The sequence below is a fragment of the Danio aesculapii genome, chromosome 4 (assembly GCF_903798145.1).
Source record: "Danio aesculapii chromosome 4, fDanAes4.1, whole genome shotgun sequence".
In the NCBI taxonomy this organism is placed as follows: Eukaryota; Metazoa; Chordata; class Actinopteri; order Cypriniformes; family Danionidae; genus Danio; species Danio aesculapii.
The window spans coordinates 3,295,254-3,313,438 of record NC_079438.1 but is presented as its reverse complement, the minus strand read 5'-3'; the positions used below and the strand labels follow the sequence as shown (position 1 = coordinate 3,313,438).

General features: G+C 41.7%; 3 protein-coding genes across 3 annotated transcripts; all 3 read right to left on the bottom strand.

Moving 5' to 3' along the window:
* Positions 1-1,956: 1,956 nt before the first annotated feature.
* On the bottom strand, positions 1,957-8,735 carry LOC130221948 (gastrula zinc finger protein XlCGF57.1). Its single transcript, XM_056454540.1, has 4 exons — positions 8,434-8,735; positions 8,100-8,223; positions 6,338-6,592; positions 1,957-3,868 (listed from the first exon to the last, which is right to left on the bottom strand). The coding sequence occupies exons 2-4, from the start codon at positions 8,176-8,178 to the stop codon at positions 2,973-2,975; spliced, it is 1,230 nt and encodes a 409-aa protein (XP_056310515.1). The 5' UTR covers positions 8,179-8,223; positions 8,434-8,735; the 3' UTR covers positions 1,957-2,972.
* Positions 8,736-8,901: 166 nt separating this feature from the next.
* On the bottom strand, positions 8,902-11,683 carry LOC130222665 (gastrula zinc finger protein XlCGF7.1-like). The gene is made up of 2 exons (XM_056455193.1): positions 11,665-11,683; positions 8,902-10,448 (listed from the first exon to the last, which is right to left on the bottom strand). The coding sequence occupies exons 1-2, from the start codon at positions 11,681-11,683 to the stop codon at positions 9,835-9,837; spliced, it is 633 nt and encodes a 210-aa protein (XP_056311168.1). The 3' UTR covers positions 8,902-9,834.
* A 1,334-nt stretch (positions 11,684-13,017) lies between these two features.
* LOC130222002 (gastrula zinc finger protein XlCGF49.1-like) lies at positions 13,018-17,560 on the bottom strand. The gene is made up of 3 exons (XM_056454609.1): positions 17,322-17,560; positions 16,914-17,043; positions 13,018-14,786 (listed from the first exon to the last, which is right to left on the bottom strand). The coding sequence occupies exons 2-3, from the start codon at positions 16,996-16,998 to the stop codon at positions 14,173-14,175; spliced, it is 699 nt and encodes a 232-aa protein (XP_056310584.1). The 5' UTR covers positions 16,999-17,043; positions 17,322-17,560; the 3' UTR covers positions 13,018-14,172.
* Between the last annotated feature and the right edge of the window lie 625 nt (positions 17,561-18,185).

The window sequence follows — 18,185 nt, the reverse complement described above, 5'->3', positions numbered from 1 at the left end:
AATATTATATTCTTTAAGCAATATAGAAGCGTAACTACTTACGTTCAATTCATTTAGAGAGTGAAATATAGGTTGTAGTTCTCCATATACTTTACATAACTCTTAGCAATATGCGATGAAGTTAGCATGAAGACATTTTATTTACTATCACTTAAAGCAGTATTAAATCAGCAGAAGTTGTGCAAGTGTATACAGAATTTTTATTTAAATAAAATTGCATTTGTATTTGCTTCAATCCATCAGTTAACATGAGTTAGAAGACGGTTTGAATAACACTTGTAAATAAGTCTGTAAATAAACGCATTTTGTACTTAGCAGTGGTGTAAAGTCACACATTATAAACACTCAAACTACTGTAATTGAGTAGTTTTCCTCAGGAATTGTACTTTACAGAGTAGTTTTAAAGTTATGTACTTTTACTCTCACTTGAGTACATGTTTAGTGCTGTATCTGTACTTTTACTCCACTATTTTCCCTCAGTCTGCAGTCACTACTGTATTTTCTCTTGTCTGTGGTGATTAGAAAAGTCAGTCCTGTGATTCCTGTCCAATCAAACCACACATAGAAGCAGCAGGCACAAGACGTTGTGGAGAAAAGGGAATTTATTTTACTACTTTTGTGTCTTTATTTTTATTAGAAAAACTGTTTAGACTAACAACAGAATAGTCAATCCTTTTTCTTTTGTATGAAACCATAAATTTACCAAAATACTTCTTAGAAGGAACCGCTGACAAGAGGGAAACAGCAGAATAAGAATAAATATAGTGCCTTGCTCCAGACTTCTCTCTAATAAGAAGTCTAGACATGTCACAAGGAGCTGGATGGTTGTAGAAGTTGTGAAATGTATTGAAGATACACTTAACTGTTCAGTTCTGGTATGCAGAGAAGGGTTGCAGAAAGAGGAAGTATGTTTGGGTACAACAGCCAAAGGACTGCAGAGTGACTGATCGGTGATGTTACACCAAAACTCCACCTGTTAATATCAGTTGTGTATATATGCTGGAGTCAGGGAAATGTAGGTTAGTTGTGAACCTCCTGAATGTAAATCTTGTATTGCATAGCTCCAGATTTTGACATTGAAGAAAACCCTCTCCTGACCTTTTATTGAACACGCATGGAATTGGATAGATATTCCAACAACGTCAACACAACGTCAGATTGATGTTGTACCCCAACGTTGTTGGGACGTTACATTTTGTTTGAAAATGAAAATTAGGTTGACGTCAATGTCCAACCTAAAATCAACCAAATATCAACGTCTGATGGTGTTCCAGCTTGACATTGTGTAGACGTTACACTATGACGTCTATCAGATGTTGGATATTAGTTGCCATAGCTGATGAATAAATGTCAGTATGTGACGTCAATATGACGCTGGTTTAAGATGTTGGCTCGATGTTGGATTTTGGTCAGTTTCAAACACAACCCAAAATTAACCAAATGTCACCGTCATTTGATGTCGTAACTGGACGTCAAAATAGCATTGCCCTTAGATGCTGGCTAATCTTTGAATTTTGGTCACCTGACATCACGACCTAAATCTAACCTAATATTAACGTCTTATGGCGTTGTGTGCCTGCTGGACAATCACTAAATGCACTACAGAATGTTACGTTTACACACATCCACAAATTAGATGTAAACGCATCAGCTTTACACAGCGTAATACTCACTACTCTTGAGTAGTTTTAAAAGGTCTCCGTTTTACTTTGAATAATATTTACTACAGATACATTTACTCTACTGCACTACATTGTTAGGCAAGTAATGGTGCTTTTAATTACAGTACCGGTCAAAAGTTTGTGGTCAGTTTTTTTTTTAATTACTATTATTATTAATAATTGTATTTAATAATTTAAATAAAATTATTCTGTTCATCACAGCATTTATTAAATGTAAAAAAATGTAAGTTGTTCAATACTTATTTATGAAATAATTATTAATTATTGTATGTAGTTTCAATTTTAATTACTGCAGTCACTATGCTTTTATTACTATCACCACTAATAATAATAATTAATATTAGAGTGATTTCTGAAGGATGATGTAACTTTGTAAAATCCTACTGACCCCAAACTTTAGACCCCCTAGTGTAAGTAGGATATTACAGTACTCTTTCCATCGCTGCGAGATTCTAATTCTCCAATTCTAACTCAATAAACAAACAAATAAATACATAATTCATGAATTCATCAGAATGAAGAGTTAAACACACATGTATTTATTTATTTATTTATTTATATTATAGTCTTACTGTTTTAGAGCAGCGTCAATAGCTATGATTCCATCACAATTAGCTAATTATATGTTCTCAAATCACAACGTTTTGATGCATAAGCTGGAATTTACTCAGTAAATGTGTTTCCATCATAGTCGATACACATTTTTATTGTAGGGACCACACCACCGTATATGCACAGTGTGAAAACAGCGATCCGATGATTATGAAAATCATGCAGTGTGAACTCGTAAGAAGTTTTCAGACACACTCTTTCTCTCTTTATGCATCAGAAATACTCCTTTGTTTGTTTACATAGAAATAATCTAACATCTTTTGTGTTTGACAGTTTTCCGGGTGTAAGAGAAAACTCGTGTAACCCCGCCGGTCCTACACCACCCAACCCGCTCCGAGCTGGGATCGAACCGGCAACCTTCTGCAAGGGAGTCGGTTGCTCTAACATGAAGGCTAAAGACTGTGACCTCTAGCATCTGCACTAGGGCACGTTTAGAGGTCAGAAGAGTGAGGTTTACCTGCACAGCACTTCGCTAGCTGGCCTCCGTTACACTCGCTTAGCTTTGACTCGTTATTTCTGAAAACAAGGCAGTATTTTCTGCTTGTCTAAAAAAAATCTTCGTAAATTAAGACTTCTTAGACATTTGAACTAAAACAAGACAAAACAAGTCTAAGAAAAGCATGTTTACAGTGAATGTGTGTTTATCTGACATGCGCTTGTTTGTTGTGAACGCAAACTCTATCCCTCTAGTGGCCGAAAGGACACACTGCGCCCTCGAGCGCCGTCTCGTCTGTGTGTCCTCATGTGCGAGTAAAGATATGATTTAGAGTGGAAACTCTTCCCGCAGCGAGCGCAACGGAACGGCCTTTCTCCGGTGTGGACTCGGATGTGTGTGTTCAGGTTCCTTTTCTCCTTGTAGCTCTTCCCACACTGATAGCACACGAAGCACTTCTCTGCGGAGTGAGCCTTCGTGTGCTTGTTGAGGCTGGATCTGTGCAGGAATCTCCGTCCGCAGTGTTGGCAGGTGAAGGGCTTTTCTCCTTTATGAACGCTGAGATGAGCGTTCAGGTTCTGCTTGATGGCGAAACTCCTCCCGCACTCGCCGCATGTGTGCGGCCGCTCTCCGCTGTGGACCCTCATGTGGATCTTCAGGTATTGTTTATGACTGAAGCTCTTCCCGCACTGCTGGCAGCGCACGTGACTCCATCGGTTGTGGATTTTCATGTGTTTGTCAAGGTTGCCCTTATTAATATAGCTCTTCCCGCACTGAGCACAAGTGAACGGGTTATCTCCGCTGTGACTCCTCATGTGAAGCACGAGGCTTGCTCCGACTTTAAAACTCCTGTCACACTGAGTACAAGCGTAGGGTTTGTCTCCGGCGCTCGTGTCTCCTGAAGGATCTCCTGTCCTCAAGAAGCTGTAATAATCCTCCTCTTTATGCCTCTGCATGTGGCGCGTCAGGCTTCCTTTCAGACTGAAACTATTCCCGCACCGTTGGCACGTGTAGAGCTTCTCTCCGCTGTGGATCTTCATTTGAGCATCACCGTTTCTCCTGTGGGCGCACATCATTCCACACGGTTTACACGTGAAGCCTTCTTTAGCTCCTGTGCTTGCTTCTTTCGGCGACAGCAGGTCTAAGATAAATACAATACAGAAATATATTAGCGTCATACGTCATCATATGGATTTACTTTCATCAGCTAAACACCGGCCTCACGGCTCTGTGAATGACGTCACTTATTGATCCGCGATTGGTAAATGTAGCTTGACGCTACTGCGCTGCTTGACTAAAATAATAGCTGCGCTACTGAAAAGCTATTTGATTTCTAAAGTAACAACACTGCCCCCACGCTACTGAGACATGGAGTTAAGCTAGTAGCGTCACTACTAGTAGCAACGCTACTCCCCAACACTGTAAATCAGGCATGTTAAAACAAAGTAGTAGACAGAGAAGCAGACGATCCATAATCAGTGCAGATAGGCCATATGCAGAGGGTGTACTCACACTAGGCTATCCAAACCGTGCCCAGGCACGCTTCCTGGTTCGTTTGAGAAGTGTGAGTGCTTAGAATTGGGTCACGGTTCAGTTGGCCGGCCCTGGCATGATTGGAAGAGGTGTACCAGAGCACGGTTAACTTGGGCTCAGGCACGGTATCCTTGTAGTGTGAGAGCAGAGCACGCCTGAGCCCGAAACTGAAGACGAGACGTGACTTTAAGAGTTTGATATGGATTTATTAATCATTCTTATTGTTCAATGAACACAAACTGTCCTTCACCATTTGGATTTATCGCCGCCTGCGGATTGCCTTGCCCTTGATTGTGGACGGATATGGCATCATGTGGACGGATATGGCATTACGTCATGAGCTCAGTATAAAAAGGCACACTCATGTAATGTAATCATCCAAATCTCTTTGCTCACACACCAATTTCCTGTGTTTGCGCACAAAACTTCTTGCAGGCTCTCAAATATACACTGCTCCAGTGCGAATATTCTGCTCTCGTTTAGTGAGATGATGCAGGCTTAAGGCTGATTTATACTTCTGCGTGGTCGCATTGCCCTTGCCATGGTTAACGGCGACGCTGATGCGCACCTCTTTAAAATTGTAACTAGACATCGCAATGACATGTAGCGCAAGCTCTGTGATTGGTCGATATGGTAGCGGATGAAAGGGAAGAGGGGGGAGGGTCACGGATGAGCATTAAGAATAGTGAACTCATCAAATGCAATAAAATCTGTAGTTTTACTACAGTAAAGTGTGGTGTACTGTGGTATAATATACCCTACAGCTGTAGAAGACTGAAGTATTGGGTCATTATAGTTCTTGTTACAGATCAAGTGAAGTACTTTACTATGGCAGTGTTTCCCAACCCTGTTCCTGAAGGCACACCAACAGTACACATTTTCAAGCTCTCCCTAATCAAACACACCTGAATCAACTCAGCAGAACATTAGAAGAGACTCTAAAACCTGAAGTGAATGGGTCAGATAGGGGAGACATCCAAAATATGTTCTGTTGGTGTGCCTCTAGCAACAGGGTTGGGAAACACTGTACTATGGTATATTGTAAAACACCTGTAGTGCAATAGATGTATTGAGGGGAAGAGCTTTTCCTCAACATGAAGAGGATGACAAGGAAAACACTGCACAGAAGAAATCAGCGCGCGAGCAAAGAGATTTACAAGCTCTACGCACTCTCCCAAATACTGCGCTTTGTCGATCGATCGTTTTCTGCAAGTCTGAATCCTTACTTCTACTGCATCTCCAGTCTGAGTTTCTACATCGTCCACAGACCCGTAGCCAGCCTGGATCAAGACGTGGCTCTTTTATCTTAAAAGAACTGGACGTTTTTGCAGTTCTACGCCTCATTTACAGTTTAATCATGAGATTTAAATACTTTAGTGACACTTTATGCACAATTTAGAGCTGAATTAATCAGACCGTCATCATAACCACACTTTTAGATGTACTGAAAATATCTGCTAAAGATCTAAAATAAAGAAAAGTGAAATAATACCTATTATTAAAATACAAATGTATTACTTCATATATCATTAGAAGAAGAAAAAGCAATCTGTTAAAGTCTTACATTAAAAACTGGAGACTATTGTCATTTATAAGGCAGCACGTTTAATTTTCCATCATTAAAACATAATAATAATAATAATAATGTAATAAAGTGATTAACTACAGTCACACTGAAGCGACGGCCAACAGAAGATTCTACTTGGTCTTAAAGGCGTTTTCGGTGGGTTATTTTCACTATTTATGATGGCATAGGAGTCAAAATCAGACAAATGAGCTGATGGGACAGATTCTGATGGGAGGGTCTTTCAAACCCCCGTGGCTACAGAGCTGGTTCTTAAGATCTTTTCCCAGTTCCTGAAGCGGTTTCCACACACTAAACATTCATGCTATATGACTCCTCTTATGTTGATTTAGCTCACTTAACTCTCTGTACATGACTACCTTCAGTGTGCACTGCGCTCTGGGCATTTAAGCCTGCTATCTGAGTTAAAACCTTCCCACATGGCTTACACTGAAACCTTTGTTTTTGGGTAGGTGAACTGGTGTTCATGTGAGAAACCCTTTCCACACTTACCACATTTACGCCGCTGCTCTCCGGTGTGACACTGCAGACTATTTTCCCTCGTGAAGGGTCGTCTATTAGTGTGACTCTCCAGATCGTGTGCTGATGTGAAGCTCAATCCACAATGGTGGCAGGCCAAATTGTTTTCAGCTTCCTTCAGTTCAGCGTTTGCTGATGCAGCAGTCCTTTCAGCCCGTATAGACTCGACTATAGTCATGAGATCAAACTCATCCTCTTCTTCATCCTCCACTTTTGGTGGCATCAGGTCTGAGGCAAGAAACAGAACACAGACAAATCAGAGAATCTGGTACACAACACACTTGAAGGAGCATCGCTGTATGAGCCAGTGAGTTGAAGCGTAGCCTAGCTGATTTAAAGAGACACTCAGGTTACAACCCACACACTGCTAAATATGTAAATATGTTAATGTTGCACCACTAAACTAAGTCTAAACGTAACACTACGCTTCAACTCAATATCTACAGCAGCCTCTCCTCATGTATACCGCTAGAAGAGACGACAGCGAGATTAGTTTACATTGTGGAGCTCACGATCATAATGATGAATGATCTCCCTTTACTCTGTCTTCATTTCCTCCCAAATCTCACTCTTTTTGGTGTGTGAAAGACGAGTTTAATTGTTTTCAAGAAGAGTGTGCTATCCATCACCTAAAAATGAGTATTTCTTCATGACTGAGCTTTTCTCTATCATGTCTTGGCCATTACAATCATTCCTAGTGTAATGTTTTGATAACCTCATGTGTATTTCGTGTGCATTCACGACTCATGATGCAGATGTATGTGCGTCGCCTGTTATGATGACTGTAATGTAATGCAGCTCTAATATAAATATGTAATTTTTATTTTATTAGTTTAATATAGATGCATTATATGTAAATGTTATATAAACTGTACATAAAGACGTAAAGCAGTTTAACAATTGAAATGCTTCTTTACATATTTTTACACTCCGATCAGCTGGTGTACGGTCTGCCGCAAAATGGCTGCCGTCACGTCATCCGGGTGGATGAGGAGATTCCCGTCAATGTGTAAAGTGCTTTGAGTGTCCAGAAAGGAGCTATAGAAATGGCACAGACCCCATTCGCCACAGCGGAATGAACCGCCAACTATTCCAACATATGTTTTACGCAGTGGATACCCATCTAGCTGTAACCCCATCAATGGGAATCACCCATACACATTCACTCACTCACACATACTCTATAGCCAATTCATTCATTTTCTTTTCGGGTTAGTCTCTTTATTAATCTGGGGTCGCCACAGCAGAATGAACCGCCAACTTATCCAGCATGTTTGGACACAGCGGATGCCCTTCCAGCTGCAACCCATCTCTGGGAAACATCCACACACACTCATACACTACGGACAATTTAGTTCATCAATTCCCCTATAGCACATGTGTTTGGACTCGAACCAGAGACCTTCTTTCTACCCACTGCGCCACCCAAATAAATAAATATCAAATATTAAAATGTCAAACATGACTGAGAACTGAATTCCTGACAATGAAAACCAAGTGAAACTGAAGGTAAAAGTTCTGGAAATTCTCTCTGGAGAGAACCCAGCGGGACACTGGAGAGTCAGCTGTATCTGCGGTGGGCTCAGCCTTTTACCCAATGGGTGATGGGTAATGTCTGTAATCTTAACAACTGAAGTTTTCAAAAATAAAAACCTACAATATTTCATTGTTGTTTACAAACGGAGTTTACTGGCAGGTTAGATGCTCTCACTATTTACTCTTCCTCAAAACCAACCTGTTAGCTGCTCAGGATCTTCATGTTTGAATGTGTCCTCAATCTTCAGGTCTTCACTCTCCTCTTTAATAAAGGCCATCTTTATAATAGTGGAGCTCAGTCGCTTCAGCAGGAGTTTCTCTGTCTGTTTAAGAGGAGAAGAATCAACACAAAGAAGAAGAAATCAAGACTAAACCTCTGTCTGTGTCTCAATCACTTCTCTAGCTCACTAGCTAGTGTGCACTGGAAGAGAATCACTCACAGTCACAGTTAATAAAGCACACAATGAACATTTTTTACATTTAGATGAGAAGATCAGCAGGTTTAGTGCAGAAGTGACTTCATTTCTACTTACAGTGTCTGAACTGGTGTTTCTGATGAGCTGAATGACGATACAGAGCAGAATAAGCTCTTCAGTGTGTAAACGCGCTTTACTCGCACTAAATAACTCCGTTTAAAACACATTCACACGTTTAAACACATCACCTTAAAATGATAAAACTCCCACAACACTTTTCTACGCATTTAAACACTTTAGATATCTAAAAACAACCATTTCATCTCATTTTTAGCTCTTCTCCCTTCACAGTAGACGCGAATGGCGACGCAGATTCATGACGTCATAGTACAATACCAAAATAAAAGTCCAAACAGTTATTTTCTTTTTAAAATCACAGAACAAATAATTAAACGTTCGAAAAAAATAATGCTTCATATATTTATTTATCTTTGTTATTAAGTCAGTGTCTATTAGGACTATTTATATATTTTTTATTTTAAATTTCAGGGTTTTATTCCACTCACCTTGTATTTCGATAACTCATCCTTAAACCTTCTTCTTTGTGCTTCATAATAATTAATTAGTAATTTATTAATTTAACAGGGACAATGCTCATTAATAAACAGTGAGACTGTAAATAAGCCAGAGTTAGCCACAGGGGCTAATTTTTATCTGTTGCCCCCTGCCAGATTTTAAAAGGCTCTTCATAATCAGTAATGGTTAAAACTAGGAGACACAACTGAAGTAAAAGGACGCACCCAGATTCATTCCTTTTTGATGCTCATTTAGGAAAATAAATAAGCTGCTTGTAGTATCTGATCATTCAATTAAATTCATCTTTATTTCTGTAGCACTTTTACAATGTAGATTGTGTCGCAGCAGCTGGACACAGAAGTTCTAGTAGACTGAAACAGTGTCAGTCCAGTGTTCAGAGTTGAAGTGGTTCAGTTTGGTTTATTATTCACGTCTGAGAGTCCAAACACTGAAGAGCAAATCCATCCATGTGTAACAGAGTAAGCAAATAAACCTCACTCCTCTGACCTCTAAATGTGCTCTATAGACAGATTCTAGAGGCCATGGTCTTTAGCCTCCTTGGTAGAGCAACCGACTCCCATGCGGAAGGTCTCCTGTATGATCCCAGCTCGCAGCAGGTTGGGTGGTGTAGGCCCGGCGGCATTACATTGGTGCCATGTCCCGGATGGGAGTGAGGTTAAGGGGTGTGAGTGTAACGGAGGCCTGCTAGTGAAGAGCTGTGCAAGCAAACCTCACTCCTCTGACCTCTAAACATGCTCTATAGACTAGAGACCATGGTCTTTAGCCTCCTTGGTAGAGCAGCCGACTCCCATGTGGTAAGGACCGGCGGGGAGAACATGCTAACTCGACACAAACACCAACAGGCTCAGCCGGGACTCCAACCAGTGACCTTCTTGCTGTGAGGCGACAGTTTTAACCACTGAGCCACCATGTCACCCACATTTATAATTTATGAACCTTCTCATGTCGACCTAAGGAGCTTTTGTGTGTGTAACTCTTTCCACACTGAACACAAATGTAAGTCCGCTCTTTAGTGTGCACTGCGCTGTGGGCTTTTAAGCTATCTTTCCGATTGAAAGTCTTCCCACACAGCTTACATTTAAAACTGTTTTTCGGTAAGTGAGCTCTCTTGTGGTGATTAAGGCTTAGCTTATGTGAGAAACTCTTTCCACACTGATCACATGGTAGTAATTTCTCCTTGATGTGGATGGTCATGTGATAATTGTAATTAGTTTTTCCGTTGAAACCCTTTCCACACTGACCACATTTAAACCGCTGGTCTCCAGTGTGAATTCTCATGTGATAATGAAGATAAACTTTTCTCGTGAAGTTCTTCCCACACTGACCACATATAAAGGGTCGTCTATTAGTGTGAGTGCTCAGGTGACTCTCGAGATCGTGTATAGATGTGAAGCTCAATCCACACTGTTGGCAGGCCAAATTGTTATTAGATTCTCCCCTTTCAGCGTTTTTATTTTCAGCCCGTATAGAGTCCACTATAGTCATGAGATCAAACTCATCCTCTTCTTGATCCTCCTGTTTTGGTGGCATCAGGTCTACAGCAAAAAGACAAACACAAATCACATCAGTTTGACTATATAAAACAGCCAAATATTCAGATATGTGAAGGGAATTTTCTTCAAATCTGGTACAAAACCCATTTGAAGGAGTATCCCTGGATGAACCAGCTGCAGCGGAGACCTCCTCCAAGACAAAATAGGAGTTTCTTGATTTTACAGGAACTTATCTTACATGTGAGAATATGCACTTACTATTTTACTATTCGTTATGAAAGCCTTGTAATATACGTACATTTATATGTAATGTTTACAACGATACCAAAGCGACTCCTAACATGTTGGTTATGCCTTAAGACACAGGTGTCAAACTCAGTTCCTGGAGGGCCACAGCCCTGCACAGTTAAGTTCCAGCCAAGCCTGAAGGATTCAATTAGTTTAACCAGGTGAGTTTAATAAAGGTTAAAGGTAAATTTTTCAGAGTTGTGGCCCTCTAGGAACTGGATTTGACACCTGTGCCTTAAGAGGAGATCCTTGGAGGATGAGGGACAGGGGTGTCCAAACTGTCCTGGAGGGCCAGTGTCCTGGAGAGTTCATCTCCAACTTGCTTCAACACACCAGCCAAGAGGTTTCTAGAATATCTAGTAAGAGCTTGATTATCTGGTTCAGCTGTGTTTGATTAAGGTTGGAGCTAAACTCACCTAGACACCGGCCCTCCAGGACCGAGTTTGGACACAGCTGATGAGGGATTTCCCCTCTCTGGGACCTGTTGAACCAGCTAGAACACATGCGTCAAACTCAGTGGAGGGTCACAGCTATCCACAGTTTAGTTTCAACCCTGATTATACACACCTGATCAAACTAATAGAGTCCTTCAGGCTTGTTGAAAACCTGCAGGTAAGTGTGTTGAAGCAGGGTTGGAACTAAACTGTGCAGGGCTGAGGCACCTCCAGGAACTGAGTTAGACACCCCTGAGCTAGAACGTAGCCTAGTTGGGATGTAAATGTGCACTGTTAAAACATATGCATAACAAAACAGTTTTATGTCACTTAACGGTATCCCTTAAATAAAACTCTACATTCCAACTTACATTTGCATATAGTCTTTTGTCCAATGCGACTTACAATTGAGGAGGCATTCAGCAATTCAACAAGAAGTGATAGTGGTCAGAGAATTTAGAGCTAGAATAAGGTTTTTTTTGTGTGCTCAGGTAATCTCGGAAGAGATGGGTTTTTAGTTGTCATTTGAAGGATACCAGCGTATCCGCAGTCCATTTGGGAATGGGAAGATCATTGCACCAGCAAGGAACATTGAATGAAAAAGTTTTGGAAAGTGACTTAGAGCCTCTCTGTGATGGTAGACTCCCCGACCGGAGGCTCCCGAACGGGATGTAGAACTTCAGGAGCAGGTGGAGGTAAGAGGGTGCAGTGCTTGTGGCTGTCCTGTAAGCAAGCATCAATGATATGAACTTCAAGATCTGAGCGTCAACTGGTAAGAAATGTAGAGAGATGAAAAGAGGAGTTACATGGGCTCTCTAGGGCTCATTGAAGACCAGAGGAACTGCAGCATTCTGGATCATCTGTAGAGGTTTAAGGGTGTAATATGGGAGTACAACTAGACTAGCATTGCGGTAGTCTTGAACAGCCTTGAAATGACAAGAGCTTAGACTAAATGTTGTGTAGCATGGAAGGGTACCATTAGGAAGGGTCGTTTTTTTTTTTGAAGTAGAAAAGTGCCAACCTGCATGATTTAGCTGTGTTAGCAATGAGCTCATTGAAGGACAACTAATCATCCAGGATCACCGCAAGATTCCTTAATAAATTACATGGAGTAATGGTAGATGATCCCAGTTGGAATGCTCTTTTTATGTCAAATAAGCTATATGCAAGTCCTGATATCCACCAGGAAGTGCAAAATCCTTGCAGCTACCGTTGGGTCATTTGAAATGAAAGATAGGAATGTGTGTCATCAGCATAGCAATGACAAGAAAAAGCACGCGATTAGATGATGGTTTCCAGTGATGTGGTGTAAATAGAAAAGAGAAGGAAACCAAGAACAGATCCCCGAGGAACCCCAGTGACAAGCTGATGAGCTTTTGTTGAGTTTAAGTATAGGTTAACATATATTATATCCACAATTGTTACTTCAGAAGTTACCTAAGGCGCACACCAAGATATAGAACAATTTAACTTATTAAATCAATATAGCGCCATCAACATTTCTAAATCAGGATTTAGTAGTTAGACAGATGCTCCAGCAGCACACTGAGAACACCTGCTGGTTACAAGGGTGTAACGCTGAGTGAATATCATAAACCATAGGTGTCAAAGTCTGTTTCCTGAGGGACGCAGCTCTGCAGTTTTGCTCCAACCCTAATCAAACACAGCTGATCCAAATAATCGAGGGGTTCAAAAGAATCTTGAACACCTTGATTATTTGGATCAGCTGTGTTTGATTAGGATTGAAGCAAAACTATGCAGAGCTGCGTCCCTCAGGGAACTGACTTTGACACCTATGATCTAGTGAATCACCCATGGAACATGTTTGGGATGCTCTGGATCGACCTATACAGCAGCGTGTTCCAGTTTCGGCCAATATCCAGCAACTTCATTTAAATAGGAGTGGACCAACATCCGACAGGACACAATCAACAACCTGATCGACTCTCCGTGAAGTAAATTTGTTGGAATCCAAAAGATTCCATAGCAGGTTTATGAACAATTTACTCAAAACGTTTGTTAAGCTTGTGTCTAAATCATCACTGATGTCTGTGTTATACTGTAGAAGGTTATATCAACCACACATTACCTGGAACCAAGTTTGTATACATTTTATTGGAAAAACAAACATGTCAGCAAATTAATTCCATGAGGCTAGAATACATGAAATTATTAGGCTTATGAAAGTTCTCTCTGCAGTTAAACATCCGAGGCCCTGTCTGCATCAACACAGGGTTTTCAAAACCACAGTTTCTACACGATCTGGCCGTTCATCCACACAAAAATGCAATCAGCCAGGGTGCAGATTTTCAGGAACTCCAGTTACGGTATGCTCTTGGGGCAACTAAACCAGTTTTTGCCTCATGATGTCAACATGCGAGCTGATTTCTTGTTTCTGATTGGCCAACACGACCTTGTTCACGCCATATGTATTAGATCACTTTGAGGCGAGTTCCACGAATTTGTGGCAAAAGATTCACGCATTCCTTATTATTAGCACCGGACAATAGTAATTTACCTCTGTTCTCAAGTTTGTGTTGACTTTGTAAAGAAATTATTTGTGCGAATGCCAGTGCTTACTTTGTGAGGTCCCGGAAATGATCGAGGTAACAGTTCCGGCAGTTACCCGAGCCTAAAGAGGTGTCGCGCATGAAAGTGGAGAGCCTGGGTGGATCGCGGACGAAAGGGAGCTGGTATGAGCAGATTTCAGAGGTGCTGGATCCAGCGTGTTCCGGCACAAATTAAGCTCTGGCGAATACTTAATCCATCATTGGTCTGAACCCAGCAAAACAGGTTTTATCGCCGCCTGCGGATTTGGTGTGCCCTTGATTGTGCAGCAGTGTGTTTTTGAGCTTTCATGTGGACAAAGATTAGCGAGGTTGGGAAAAACTTGTTTATAAGATACCCATGTACGATGGCCTGAAGGGTGTTCTGCAAGTCTGGATTTTAAATCCCTCAATCCTCAACTGCATCTTCAGTCTGAGTTTCGAAATCTGTTCCTAAAGCTCTTTCCACACTGTCCACAAACTAAACATTCATGTCCTTTATGATTTATGAACCTTCTCATGTCGATGTAGGGCATTTCTGTGCGTGTACCTCTTTCCACACTGATTACAGACGTGAGGCCTCTCTTTAGTGTGCACTGCGCTGTGGGCGTTCAAGCTTGCTATCCGAGTGAAAATCTTTCCACATGGCTTACATTTAAACCTTCGTTTTGGTAAGTGAACTCTCTTGTGGGCATTAAGGCTTAGTTCATGTGTGAAACGCTTTCCGCACTGATCACATGGTAATGATTTCTCCTTGATGTGGATGGTCATGTGGTAATGATAAGTTGCCTTTCCATTGAAACCCTTTCCACAGTGACTGCATTTAAACCGCTGCTGCCCAGTGTGAATTCTCATGTGACACTGCAGATTATGTCCTCTCGTGAAGTTCTTCCCACACTGACCACATATAAAGGGTCGTCTATTAGTGTGAGTGCTCAGGTGACTCTCGAGATCGTGTATTGATATGAAGCTCAATCCACACTGTTGGCAGGCCAAATTCTTTTTAGATTCCTCCCTTTCAGCGTTTATATTTTCAGCCCGTATAGAGTCCACTATAGTCATGAAATCAAACTCATCCTCTTCTTGATCCTCCTGTTTTGGTGGCATCAGGTCTACAGCAAGAAGGACATATACAAATCACATCAGTTTGACTACATACAGCAGCAGACAACAAAACATTCAGACCAGTGAAAGGAATTCTCTTCAAATTTGGTACAAAACCCATTTGAAGGAGCATCCCTGGATAAACCAGCTGCAGTTTAGAGCTAAAGAATAGCCTGCTTTACATGTACACGGGTACAACTTATGCACTACAAAATAGTTTTGTTGAACTACTGAACTGTACCCATTAAATGCAAGTCTACATTCCAACTAAATTTACAGCAGCCTCTGATGAAGTCTTTATAGAACCAGCAGGGGCACTGGAGAGTCAGAGCTGGATAAATCCAGCGAGAGCACTGGAGAGTCAGTGCTGGACAGAACCAGCGGGGGCACTGGAGAGTCAGAGCTGGATAAATCCAGCGAGAGCACTGGAGAGTCAGAAATGGAGGGAACCAGTGAAGGCACTGGAGAATCAGAACAGGACAGAACCAGTAAGGGCACTGGAGAATCAGAACTGGACAGAACCAATGGGGGCACTGGAGAGTCAGAGCTGGACATATACAGTGGGAGCTTTGGAGAGTCAAAACTGGACAGAACCAGTGGGGGCACTGGAGAGTCAGAACTGGAGGGAACCAGTGGGGGCACTGGATAATCAGAACCAATGTGGGCACTGGAGAGTCAGAGCTGGACGAAACCAGCAGGAGCACTGGAGAGTCAGATCTCGACAGAACCAGTGAGAGCTCTGCAGAGTCAGAGCTGGACAGAACCAGTGGGTGCACTGGAGAGCCAATGCTGAACAAAACCAGCAGGGGCACTGGAGAGCCAATTCTGGACAGAACCAGCAGGGGCACTGGAGAGTCCAAACTTGAGGGAACCAGTCAGGGCACTGGGGAATCAGAGCTGGACATAACCAGTGGGAGCTTTGGAGAGTCAGAAATGGAAAACAGTCAGGGCACTGGAGAGTCAGAGCTGGACAGAACCAGTAGGGGCACTGGAGAGTCTGATCTGGAGGGAACCAGTCAGGGCAGTGAGGAATCAGAGCTGGACAGAATCAATGAGGGCACTGGAGAATCAGAACTGGACACAACCAGCAGGGGCACTGGAGAGTCAATGCTGGACAGAACCAGCAGGGGCACCGGAGAGTCTGAACTGGAGGGAACCAGTCAGGGCACTGAGGAATCAGACTTGGACAGAATCAGCACTAGAGACTAGAGAATCAGTTCTACCTCCAGTGGGCTCAGGCTGATGCTATGAACAGTGTAGTGTTGGCTGACTGGCTGGTCTCTGGTCTAAAGTGCGTCCGCTAAATTTAAGCATTGTGTCAATCACTCAGCTCTTGCTGCCATTTTTCTGAAGTAAAAGAACAGCAACACACTTTATTAAACTTCATCTGTTCATGTAGAGGTGGATATTAATTCCTGCCTGTGTTTACATCACATCACCAAAGAGCAAAACAACACATCTCTCAGTCTCTTTTGTTGAGTTTAGCCTATATTTTATCCACAATTCTTACTAAAGAGCTTACCTAAGAGCACACCTGCTATATCAGAGAACAATTTAACTCAGGGGTCATCAAACTTGTTCCTGGAGGGCCGGTGTCCTGCAGATTTTAGCTCCAACCTTAATCAAACACACCTGAAAAAGCTAATCAAGGTCTTACTAGGTATACTTGAAACATCCAGGCAGGTGTGTTGAGGCAAGTTGGAGCTAAACCCTGCAGGGACACCGGCCCTCCAGGACCGAGATTGGTGACCCCTGATTTAACTTATTGAATCAATGAAGTATATGGCAGCTCTGACATTTCTAAATCAGGATTTAGTAGTTAGTCAGATGCTCCAGCAGCACACTGAGGACACCTGCTGGTTACACCGGGGTAATGTCAAATGAAAAGCATAAACTGAATATAAACAGACTTCATCATTTGTCTTTGTGGACACATTTATGGTTATATTTAAAGTTATCATGCTTAGAGAATAACAGAGGCCTTTACACTACTATTTTAGCTGAAGGTGATACTAAAAGACTGACACAGTCAATCAATTCTAGGAGAACATTCACCCCAAAATTTTAATTTTCTTACAATTCACTCTCCCTCATGTGGTTCCACAACTTTATAAGCCCTGAGAATGAAAGCCAACCTGTTAGCTGCTCAGGATCTTCATGTTTGACTCTGAATGTTTCCTCAATCTTCAGGTCTTCACTCTCCTCTTTAATAAAGGCCATCTTTATAATAGTGGAGCTCAGTCGCTTCAGCAGGAGTTTCTCTGTCTGTTTAAGAAGAGAAGAATCAACACAAAGAAGAAGAAATCAAGACTGAACCTCTGTCTGTGTCTCAATCACTTCTCTAGCTCACTAGCTAGTGTGCACTGGAAGAGAATCACTCACAGTCACAGTTAATGAAGCACAGTTCCCGATTCACAAGCAAACATTCAATCAACAAACAAACAAACAAACATGGGCATTTAAGATAATTATTTGCTAGTTGAAACACATTTAGATGAAAAGATCAGCAGGTTTAGTGCAGAAGTGTCTTCATTTCTACTTACAGTGTCTGAACTGGTGTTTCTGATGAGCTGAATGACGATACAGAGAGCAGAATAAGCTCTTCTGCTCCATAAACGCGCTTTACTCGCACTAAATAACTGTCAGTGCTGTAAGCTTAAGCTCTAAAATGTCACATTTAATAAATTATGTATGTCCCGCAGCGCTTTTCTGTCCATTTAAACACTTTAGACATCTAAAAACAATCAATTCTTCTCCGCAGCAGACGCGGGAACGCGACGCCGTCTCATGACGTCATAACACAATGCCAAAATAAAGGTCCGCCACCTGTACTAAAGTGGGCCAGAATTTAGCATCAGGGTAAAGGATGAGTTCAGCAGGGCATACACTCAATCTTCTGCAAATGTTCTTATCGCTGAATCTCTAGCGCTACTTTATCACCGTCGCAGATTTATTTACTGTTTTTTTATGAAAACACAACACTCAGTAATGTACAGCTGAAGTAGAAATTACTAGCCCTCCTGTGAAACTGTAATTATTGTATATTTTCCCCATTTTCTATTTAAGAGAGGGAAGATTTCTCCAGCACATTTCTGATCATAATAGTGTTAATAACTCATCTCTAATTACTGATGTCTTTTCTCTTTGCTATGATGACAGCACATAATATTACACTAGATATTCTTCAAGACGCTAGTATTCAGCTTAAAGTGAAGCAGTTAAAGCAACAGATTCTTCCCTTTCATGAACCTGTTTTGATGTTGGGTGTAATAAATCCATTCCCAAACCTGTTCCTGAAGGCACAGCAGCACACAGCCTCTCCCTGATGAAGGAGCACACCAGAATCAACTCAGCAGAACATCAGAAGAGAAGCTGATGTTATGGGTCAGATCAGGAAAACTGTTGGT